This window comes from Belonocnema kinseyi, chromosome 1, assembly GCF_010883055.1.
Source record: "Belonocnema kinseyi isolate 2016_QV_RU_SX_M_011 chromosome 1, B_treatae_v1, whole genome shotgun sequence".
In the NCBI taxonomy this organism is placed as follows: domain Eukaryota; kingdom Metazoa; phylum Arthropoda; class Insecta; order Hymenoptera; family Cynipidae; genus Belonocnema; species Belonocnema kinseyi.
This window is the reverse complement of record NC_046657.1, coordinates 9,229,009-9,241,085: the sequence shown is the minus strand read 5'-3', so window position 1 is coordinate 9,241,085 and position 12,077 is coordinate 9,229,009. Positions and strand designations below refer to the sequence as shown.

The window sequence follows — 12,077 nt, the reverse complement described above, 5'->3', positions numbered from 1 at the left end:
CCCCCCCCCCCTTACCCATCTTTGAAGCATGTATATACACTAGAAGATGGAATTTTCAAAAGAGAAGTTAATTTTAATTAACAAAAATTAATTTTTTTAAACTTATATTGTTAATCCGAAAATATGAATTTTCAACGAAACATGTAATTTTCTAACAAGTGGTAACATTTTTGAATAAATAGTTTAATATTCTACCTAAAAAAATTTAATTTCACATCCAAAAAAAAAGATCAATTTTTACAAAACAGTTGAATTTTGAATATGAAAAGGTCAATTCTTAACGAAACGTATAATAGTTGATATTTCAACAACAACAAAAACTTCGATTGAAAATTCAAAGACAGTTGAATTCAATGAAAAAAAATTAATTTCCAGCAAAATTATTGAATTTTCGACCTAGAACGATAAATTTTCAACCAAAAATCAAATATTTAGATAAGAAAATGATTTTTCAAACAACAAAAAAAAAGAATTTTAAACAAAAGAGTTACATTTTTAACCAGAGATGCAAATACTATGAAAAAAATTGTTTTTAATGACATAGTTTAACCTTTCACCAAGTAGACGAATTTTCAACTAAAAATAATAAATTTTCACAAAACAATTTATTCGACGAAAAAGAAGAATTGCTGGCAAAACATAATCCACAGCAAAAAAAAGATTGATTTTGAACCAAATATTTCCGTTTTTAACCAAAAGGGGTGACTTTTTGTACAAAAAATTAATTTTTTTTTAAACATGAATTTTCTACCAGATAGTTGAATTTCCAATTTGAAAGGATATATTTGCTACCACAAATGAAATATTCTAATTGTTATATAAACAAATTATTTTTCAAACAAAAAATAAACAAATTTTCAACAAAATAATTAAATTTCCAATCAAAGAGGCGCGTGTTATAACAGAAAATGTTTATAACAAGGTTGTTTACCTGTTAACCAAGTAGATAAATTTTCAAATAAAAATAATGAATTTTCACAAAACATTTAAATTAAATTAAAAAGTTTGAATTTTCATCAAAAAAGAATAATCCACTAAAACAGATTAATTTTGAGCCAAAGAGTTGCGTTTTTAACCAAAATCTATGAAATTTCAACTACTAAAATTAATATTTGACTAAAAAGACGAGCTTTCAACATAAGACACGTATAATGAAACAAATAGTTAAAATTTCAACAATAAATATCCATTTTTTATGAAAAATAGAATTGTCAAATTTTCAGTTCAAAACTTAAATTTTCAACCAATAAAATAGAATTTTTAAGAAACGTTAACGTTTAAAAACAAACAAGGTAATTTTAACAAATTAGGTCAACTTTCAACCAAGTAGTTGAATTTACGCAACAAAAAAAAAGAATAATAAAAGTTCTTGAAACAGGGTTAACATTAACGCTACTTCCAAAGCCCCACCCCCTCTGGTACCAACCGTCGTTTTTGGCAAGACCTCCTCCCATCTCAATTTGATATCATCGTTTATGGATGGCTCCTGATTAAAAAAAATGTTAATAACAAAAATAATAAAATTACGTAATTAAAGACAATAAATAATTAATTTTGTTATTAGCCCGGTAGAGGATGATCTTTCAACCTGTAGTACGTATGATGAGGGGGATGTTGGAGATCAAGAAGATTATCGACAGCCAAAAAGACCCCATTGGGAGAACAAAGTGCAATTTGTTCTTGCCTGTATTGGATATTCCGTTGGACTCGGAAATGTCTGGAGGTTTCCCTACCTTTGCTACAAAAGTGGTGGAGGTAAAAAAAAATATTCCATTTTTACAATTATTCCATAATTTAATCATAATTGCATCAAAATTTAGTCACATCGTGATTTTAAAAATAGAGGTGCCCCTAACTAACCTAACTACAAATCTCATAAATTTAAGGGAAAAAATCTATGCAATTTCTATAATATTTCCCATAGTTGCATCATAATTGCATCATAGTTGCACCACAATTTCATCAAAATTCAATCACATCATGATGTCAAAAATGGAGGATCCGCAAACTAACTTTGCTACCAACGTCGTGAATTCAAAGAAAAAAATGTATTCAATTTCTATAAGATTTCTGTCTATATAATGCAATCTCATGATTGCATTATATTTGCAACACGATTGCATAAAAATTCAGTCACATCATGATGTCGAAAACAAGTTGATTTTCCCCTGATTAACATGGCTGCCAAACTCCAGAATTTATAGAATTATATATATTTAATTTCTAAAATATTTCTCATAATTGCATAATAATTGCATCACAATTGCATTATAATTTAATGACAGCGTGATTCTAATTTTTTTTATAATTAGACTCCAGATACCGCTTATATGAAATGTTACTACTCTAGTTAGTATGGGTTGTCTCAAGGTCCATGCATATGACTCTTTATTATTCTCATTAAACGGAGATTGTAGAGCCCGGTAGTTAATCTTTCATTTAGTGAATCGCTCATTGTCAGTCTCCACCCCCGCTTGCGGAGAGAATCGATTACGTTTATAAACAAAATTTTAATCCAATATTTTCGAGAAAAAAGAATGTATATCTATTTTTGAACTCGTTACGATTTTAATTAAAATTGAGCAATAATATTTTTTTGTAAACTGTCTTCTCTTTAAAACCATTTGATAACAATTCAAGTTTATCGCCATTTTTTAAACTGAACTCGCACAGTTTAAGCTTTATAGCTCTTCCCCAACTGCGGAAATCGAATTACTCATACGAGGGAGAATAATTTTATTGATTTAAATTTAAAGTTCCGGGGCTGGATTAGAAGCTTGAATTTCGCAGCAATTTTATAATCTAATCGGAACTACTGTCGTTACGCAATTATACTCCTGATTCGTTCAAATATTTGAAAAAGTCATCAATATTATGTCTCTGTAGAAATTTACGTTTGAATACACATTGTTTGTTTTTGATTTGTTTCTTTGATAAAGAGTATGATTTATTTTCAGTTAAAAAATATATTAAGCCTAATTTAATTCAAATTCGTTATAGCATATGAGTGTGTGTAAATATAATATGGGTCTATTATTTATAAGATAATACTTTGTGAAAACATTCAAATTTATTAAAATCGTTTTAAAAAAGTTATGAATAATTCTCATAAGCAGAATCTTTAGTGTAAAAATAATGAATTTCTGCTCAAATGAATTTAATAACAATAGAAGAGAAGTTGTTATTACAAGTGTTAATGAACATCAAGTATGAGGATAATTATTATTAATATAGACATGGTGACTATATTTTTTAAAAAGAGCCTCGTTACTCTGATTTCAAATCTCGTTCATTCAACAAAATTGCTTAGTTTTTTTTATTAATTTAAGAACATTCTTAAGAACAAAACAAAATTAATTTTTTTAATTTAATTTAATTACAAATTAGGAGCACTTTTTATATTCCAATTTAAATTATATAATTTTCTAAATAACTAAAAAATCCCGCAAAATAAAATTTCCGTCAGTGTAAAGTTCCAGAATTGGAAATTTACCGAATAATAAAATTCCTAAATTGAAAAGTACTCGAATAATAAAATTTTCTGACTAAAACTTGCCGTATTATAAAAATCCCGAATATAAACAATTACAATTTTTATAATTAACTAAAGATTCAATTGTAATAATTTAATTAATTTGCTAAGTAAAAAAGGTTACATTTTTTCATTTTGGGAATTTTCTGATTCGGGAATTTTGCAGTAAAAAAATGTTATTATTCAGGAATTTTCGATTTGGGAATTTTGTTATTCAGAAATTTTATTAATCGTGATTTTTCCAATTCAAAAATTTTCTTCTAAGGAAATTTTCTTGTGCGAAAATTTTATTAATCGAGAAATTTCCAAATTAAGGGATTCTTCAGAATTTTATTATTCAGAAATTCTTCTATGTCAAGAATTTTTTTAAATATTCAAGTCATTCCTTATTATCGGGAATTTTTAAATTCGAGAATTTTATTATTCGGAATTTCTTTAGGAATTTTCAAATTCGTTAAGATTATAAACTATTTGAGAATTTTCCAGTTCGAAAATTTTATTATTCGGGAATTTTTCTATTCGTGAATTTTATCAATCGGTAATTTTATTATTCAAGAATTCTTCAATGTCGGGTATTTTATTTTACAGAATATGTCAGTCATTCCTTATTATCGGGCATTTTACAATTTGGGAATTTCCTTTTTCGGGAATTTTTCAATTTGATAATAATATAAACTTTTTGTGAATTTCATTTTTCGGGAATTTTCCACTTCGAAATATGTATTATCAGGGAATTTTGCGAATCGGGAATTTTATCAATCAGGAATTTTGTAATTCGGAAATTTTTAATTCGAAAATTGTATTATTCGGGAATTTTTAAAATTAGGGAATTCTTCAGAATTTTATTACTATGAAATTTTATTATTCGGGAACTCTTTGGTGTCAGGAATTTTTTTTCTAAATATTAAAGTCATTCGTAACTGTAGGGAATTTTTAAATTCGAGAGTTTTATTACTCGGAAATTTTATTATTCGGGAATTCTTGTGTATCGGGAATTTTATTTTTCGGAATATTCAAGTCATTTCTTATTATTAGAAATTTTGCAATTCAAGAGTCTTATCATTCGGAAATTATTTAATTTAGTAATTTTATGAACTGTTAGATAATTTTATTATTTAGGAATTCGGAAATTTTTTTCTTTGGAAATTTTCCATTTCGAGAATTCTACAGTGTCGAGAATTTTTTCCGAATTTTTAAGATATTCCTTATTACTGAAAATTTTCCAATTAAAAAATTTTATTTTTCGGGAATTTTTAAATTTAGTGAAATTATAAACTGTTAGGAAATTTTATCATTAGGGTATTTTATTATTCGAGAATTTTTTAATTTGAGAATTATCAAATATAAAGTCGGTAATATTGTAAACTATACGGGAATTTTATAATTTAAGAAATTTATGACAGTAAAACTCTTCTATAGCGCCGATTTTGGGGCTGACAGTGGGAGGGAACTAACTCATTATAGCCCACTCCACTTTTGTTTCTTCATGCCTGAGTTCTCGCCTGATTGACGGCTGCAGACCCTGCTCACCCCACGCAGCTCCTGTTACACCTACCTGCGGCGCGGTGTCAATTCTCGGAAAGGCTATAGAAGGGAGGGCTATTGAAGGGTTTTACTGTATTTGAGAATTTTTAAATTCAATAATATTATAAATTGTTCGGGAATTTGATAATTCGGGAATTGTATTAGTCAGAAATTCTTAAATTCGGTAATATTATGAACTGACGGGAATTTTATTACTCAGGCGATTTATTATTTAAGAATTTTATTATTTGTGAATTTTCATATTCGGTCAGATTAAAAACTGCATGGAATTTTTATTATTTAAGACATTTATTTTTGAAGAATTTTATATTTTGGTAATATTCTAAAGATTATTCAAGAATTTTATTATTTGTGAATTTTTCAAATTCCATAATATATAATGAACTGGCAGATATAGTATTATTCTGGCATCTTATTGTCGTGAGTTTTTTTTATTTTTCAGTCGTCCCCTGAATATATTTAAACGGATATAAAAATATAGATTAAATTATGTGAAAAATCATATATATTGCTAAAAATCTACATATTAAAATATGCAAGTAAAATGAGATATGATTATAATAATAGCGACATCAGGGTCATGTATCAAGTTCTCCTAGTTATATCACGTCCGTTTCTAGACAAGTGTCTTTTAGACTTTGAAAATTGTATGTAACCCAATATTTGCACTGAAATTAAAGAAAGATGTCCTTGTTTAGGATTTAGACATTTTTTATTTCAAAATGACCACAAGCCTCTTTCAAATCAGAGATTATTGAATTAGTCGTTCTTACAGAAACATACCAAATAATTGTTGAATTATAAAATATTTGAACCATAAATTTCCCGAATGTTAAAATTCCAAAATTTTCTAATTAAGGAATTTTATTATTTAGGAATTTCATTATTCGGGCATTTCGCAAATTCGGGAATTTTATCTTTCGGGCATTTTTTTCGGGAATTTCCCCATTCGGAAATTTCATTATTCTAGAATTTTCTAATTCAGAACATTTATTATTCGAGCATTTTTTTATTCAAGAAATTTTTAATTCGGCAATTTTATTATTCGTACATTTCTTTATTCGGGCATTTTCCAATTCGGATATTTTATTATTCTGGAATTTTATTATTTAGATTTTTTTTATTCTGGAAATTTTCAATTCGGCAATTTTATTATTCGTTTTTTTTTACTATTCATGAATCCATTTGGGCCTTTTTTTATTCAGCAATTTTATTATTCGGGCAATTTTGCAAAAAATTCCCGATTAATAAAATTGCCAAATAGGAACAAATAAAATTTGTTGGGAGGTCCAAAAAATTCCGAGAAAAAAATTCCCGACACTTTAGGAGTCCGTAATTGGAAAATTCCCGAATAAGAAATGTCCTGAATGAAAAAATCCCCGTATAATAAAATTCCCGAATAACAAGATTGTGAAATAATCAAATTTCTGAATATGAACAATTAAAATTTTTTTGACGACGGAAAAATCCCAAAAAACATTCCTCACACTGTAGAATTGCTTAATTGGGAAATTCTCGAGTGAAAATGTAGAGTAGTTTCGAAAAATTACTAAAAATGTTTTTAGAAAGCGAATTATTAAGGGAAAAAAATAGTAAGATACTTCGAAATAAATCAATACTGTATTGAATCCTGTAAAATTTGTTTGAAAAATCCGATTAGATTCAGAGGAAATTTAGGAAGAAATTTATTTTTTTCTTTGAGGTAAGTGTTTAAAAATGTTTGTTCGTAACACTTTTATAAAAGATTGTTATTACAAATTCTAACAATAATTTTGTTCAAATTCGAGTATTTTATGATTCGGAGATTTTCTAGTTCGGATATATTATAATTCAGAAATTTTCTATCCAAATTTTATTATCGGGACCTTTGCAATTCTGTACTACTGTAAACTGCTCGGGAATTTTATTATTAGTGAATTTGTTATTTCGGGATTTTTGAATTATCTGGAATTTTATTTTTCGGCATATTTCATTCCCAAATTGAATATTTTTTTAAATTACTAAATTTAACTTAACCGCGATATTTCAAATTGTTATAAATCATTTAAAAAAAACTAATTTCAAATTGTTATAAATCATTTTAAAAAAACTAATTTCAAATTGTTATAAATCATTTAAAAAAAACTAATTTCAAATTGCAATTCAACTAACTTTTAATTTTTTTAAAATTGTGTTTGGGAAGAATTAACATTTTTAAGACTGTTATAATTTTTACGAGAGTTTAGTATTTTCACGAAACGTTCCGTGTAAGATTGTGACGCACTTAACTGATGATGCGACGAATAAACATTCATCCTTATCACCATCACTCTAACAGAAGGACGTGACGTCATCTAGCATTCAAAACACTATCACCTTCGCCTCTTTCACTCGCGGCAACTACTTACTCGGATTTCTAATTTAAAATCCTAATTTTTTGTTAAACACAGATTATACAATACATGCTTTGCATTAAAGGAAACCTTGATATAGTGGATAACGTAACCTACAGTAAATAATCATTAATTAAAAATACTTATGTTTATATAATAATTAGTTTAATTTAGATAATAGTCAAGATACTGTTCGTCTTAACAAATTAAAATTAAAATAGTTTTCTTTTATTTGTGCTCTTAATTAATGATTGTCCACTGTGGGTTGCGTTATCCACTTTAGGGGGGAGGGTGCCCCCTATATAATTCTTTTCTATAAAATGACCGATTTTTATATTTTATATTTTGTTTCTACTTAGAAATAGACCAAATAGTATTTTTAAAGATTAAATCAAATACAGATTCCCTTTATCGACATTTACCGATACCAAGTTTCCACATCAGAGTTTTTGGGAACTTGGATAAATGTCATTGTTTTTTTATAAAATCTCTGATTAATATTTTGGGATAAAACCAAAAATTTAGCACGCACTCAAATCCTTAAGGTTGGTAAATCTCGGTAAAGAAAATCTATTATTATCCTCAGGTGCGAAATAGTGCCACCGTGAATGTAGCTGATGAGCGAAGCTCGGATCTCACTCAGTGAGAACCCCTGTTACGCTAGCGTGGCTAATGTGAGCGTGCACGCTTGGCTCACGCGTCTCTTTGTGACCTTCTCTCTGCCAAACCGATTGTTCAAAGCATGTGAGAGCCGAGCTGCGCTCATCCACTAACTTCTCAGTGGCTCTCGTCCACTTCCTGATTATATAATTGCAATAATAATTGCATTATTGCAGGCTGCAAAGTAGGGTGGTCCATTTTTTCCGGATTTTCATGCATATCGCCCCCCATATTTGTTAGAATCCACAGAAAAAACATGTGTCTTTTTAAAATTACATTTAGAAGTTCCACAAGCCCTATTAAGTTTAAGACGTGTTCCATAAAAAAAACGGTTTTATAAATTTTATTCAGACTCGTCATTATTAGGTGAATCGAGTTGAAACTCATTATAAATAAAAAACTAAAACAAAGTTAGAAATATCAAAAAAAACTTCAACTTTCTAGCAATTATCTGAGAGGAGATAGTTATAAAATATAACAATATGTTCAAACAATTGAACAAAAATTGAATTCTTTCAGAAAAACCACAACTATCGAGCATTAATATAGGACAATATAGTTATAAACAATAATAATAATTTGTTTAAACAATTACATATGTGCTAGAAAATAGGACAAAAAGTGGAAATTTTTAGAAAAAGTACAACTTTCTAGCATCATAATAAGATAATATTGTTATTAATAATAATATATGGTATAAGCAATTATTTATTTTAAATTTAATTGATTATTACCTCGCTGTAATTGAAAAGTCGAAAAAAAACTTTTTTTTGTTGTGGATTCGAACGGATATGGGGGCAATATGCATAAAAATTCGAAAGAAAAAATTTCCAATGCATTTTTGTAAATAAAATACAGGATAAAGCACATTCTTATTTATAAAATTAGAAAATAGACGTGTACTATGTGGGCGATTATTATTTTGTTTCACGCAATTTTTAAATTAAAATATAAAATTAATATTAAGGACATAACAACAAATCATTTGAGAGTGTAAATCCTAGTGTAAAAATTATAACATAACCTCAAATTGTTTTAAAAAATTGTTATCTTCTTTAAAATCCAATGACATTTTATTTAATGTATCGAATTCCGGTATAAAACGCCAAGTATACCAAATATTGTGCAAAAGTAAATTTAATGACTAAATGCTAATCTGAAAAATCTCATGATTTTTTTTAAATACCAATTTTTCACAGAAAATACTAACGTAATATAACAGGAGACTATTCAAAAATTGTAAATCTTCTTTGAAATTTAATCATTTTGAAATAAAAATATTTTTGTTCAAATGTTGTAAATATTCTCTGAAATCTAAGGACTTTTTATTAAAAATGTCAGTTCTAGACGAAAAACACTAAACTAGCCATTTTCTAAGTTTGTACATTTTATTTTATAAACTAACCTTGTCTTGTTTGAAATAACTGATTTCGATGATAAATGTTAACATAACTTAAAATTGTTAAAAATTATAAAATACTGCTTTTCGACGAAAAACACTAACGCAACAAAAAACTGTTAAAGGATGTACTTTTTGTTTTATAAACCTAACGTTTCTTGTTTAAAATAACCGATTTTGATGGTAAATGTTAACAGAATCTAAAATTGTTTAAAAATTACAAAATGCTTATTTTCTGCGAAAAACAATAACGCAACAAAAAAACATTTACAAACCTAACGTTTGTAGGTAAGATAACCGATTTCGATAATAAATGTTAACATAACCTAAAATTGTTTCAAAATTATAAAATGCTAATTTTCGAGGAAAAACACTAACGTCCCAAAAATGTAATCCAATTAGTATAATTCTTCTTTTAAACTTAATATACTTTTGCTTAAAATAACCAATTTCCGGTAAAAAATGTGTGAACATAACCTGAATTTATGAAAAAAAATACATTTTTTTCTGAATGCCAATGATTTTTGTTTGAAATGTCAATTTTCGATAAAAAGCGGAAAAGTATATATTGTTGAAAAACTTAAATCTTTGAAATCTAATAATTTGTTATTTAAAGAAACGACGACCGGTGTAAAACGCTACAATATAACATAAAATTATTAAGATTTGTGAAACTTCTTTAAAATTTTTTTTTCCTTTAAAAATACCATTTTCTGACGAAAACCTCTAAAGTAGTACGAAATTGTTCAAATCTTATAAATCTTATTCAAATTACAACAATTATTATTTGAAAATAACAATTTTTAATGTAAAATGTTATAAAGCTTCAAAATCTAATAATATTGTTTAAAAATGTCAATTTTCGGCAAAAAACCTAACAAAGACGAAAAACTTAAATTGTTGAAATAAATATCAATCTTTGAAAACTTTCTAAAATTGTTGAAAATTTTTTATCTAGATAATGATTTTTGTTGAAACATTCCAATTTCCATTTAAAAATAGAGTGCAACATACTATTTTTAGAAATTTCGATCCTTCTTTGAAAATTTATAATTTTATATTAAAATTAGTTTTAAAAAATAATAATTTACACTGGAAAACACTAAAATAAAACATGTCAAACATTTCGAACAATTTATTAGATAATTTGAAGTTTTAAACCTTTTTTAGTTAAGATCATTGATTAATATTTTAAGGCAAGACCTAGTGCCCCTAGTGCCCAGTACTCGTATTCGAAGGCCATTGAATGTTCTAATGAATTTTTTTAATGACAAATGAATTACGTAAAAGTAATAAGTAGGACCATAAAATTATGGCAGGCTTTCTTGAAGATAATTTTACCACAATTATTTGTGCACCTTTAGTTTTTATGAAAAATTAACAAAATTAAAACAGTAAACAATCAAAATTATCGATCTCTAAATATGTATTTTAAAATCTTAAAAATACAGTTAAGGACTTCTAAATTGTTTGAAAAATTTGTTTTTCTTGCCCTTTTCTGTTTTCTATTTTTGTGAAAAAATTCACATTTAACCCTAATTTGAGAAAATTGTTTGTTTTAAAACCTGTAATAATCATAAGAATCAGTTGCTACAACTTATGAAATTATGTTGTTTGTAACATTTAAACAAATTTGTTAATCATTGTAATTTTTCTTGCTACAACAACAACAAAAATCAACAAGAAACTAAACGATTGTCTTAAAGTGTTAATTTGATTAGGTCATCTAATTAAAACTAAGATAGGGTTATAAGGTCACAATAGAGTTAGAGCACTTACCATTATTTGATAATAATTATCATATATATATCATATCATATCATTTGTTATTGACCGAGATCCTCTATTTTAATGTTTCTACATACAAAAGAAATATTATGAGCCACTGTTTATATTCTCTCTTGTTCAGAAAGATATAAAATATATTCTTATCAGGAAAACACGCTTATTCAATGTTTTTCTCTTTTTAATTGAAAAAAAAACGTAATGAATGATTTTTTTCAGGTGTATTTTTAGTACCTTATTTTATAATACTCATAGTATGCGGAGTGCCATTGCTCTACATGGAGCTCGCTATAGGTCAATTTACTCGTCGTGGACCAATCGGTGCTCTTGGGCAAATTTGCCCCCTACTGAAAGGTACATTTTTCATAAATATATATATAAATTCGTTTATTATTTTTAAATAAATGATCAGGAACGGATGAGATTTCAGCTCGGATCTCATATGCGGGCCGACGGTAATTCGCACGTGAGAGCCGAGCTGTGCTGGTCTGCTAGCTGCACATTGGCTCTTCTTCGCTTCCTAGAATAATTATTCTCCATCAGACCTTTGCTTCAGTCGATGTTTTTAAGAATTTAAACTAAAATTTTGGTAAAATGTGAATAGACTCCTCCTAGGGGTCTTGCATAAATCATATACACTTTTTTTTTAATTAAATTTTAAACCGCGTAGCACTCTTTTTTAGGGTCCGTAAATCCACCACCCCACCCCCAGTATTATACTTAATTTTTACCGACTAAATTTTGTTCGTGAATTATTTTGGGGATTAGCCAAAAATCACGTCAG

At 27.2% G+C, this 12,077-nt stretch overlaps 1 protein-coding gene across 8 annotated transcripts in view; it reads left to right on the top strand.

Annotated features, from left to right (window-relative positions):
* LOC117169683 (sodium- and chloride-dependent GABA transporter ine) overlaps positions 1–12,077 on the top strand; it is a 29,705-nt gene that overhangs the window by 5,076 nt on the left and 12,552 nt on the right. For 7 of the 8 annotated variants that reach the window (XM_033356205.1, XM_033356202.1, XM_033356176.1 and 4 more), the window contains 2 exons: positions 1,565–1,755; positions 11,513–11,647. In XM_033356205.1, the coding sequence (XP_033212096.1) occupies positions 1,565–1,755; positions 11,513–11,647 (326 nt within the window). The remainder of the gene's footprint in view (positions 1–1,564; positions 1,756–11,512; positions 11,648–12,077) is intronic. The other variant, XM_033356209.1, reaches the window with a different exon arrangement.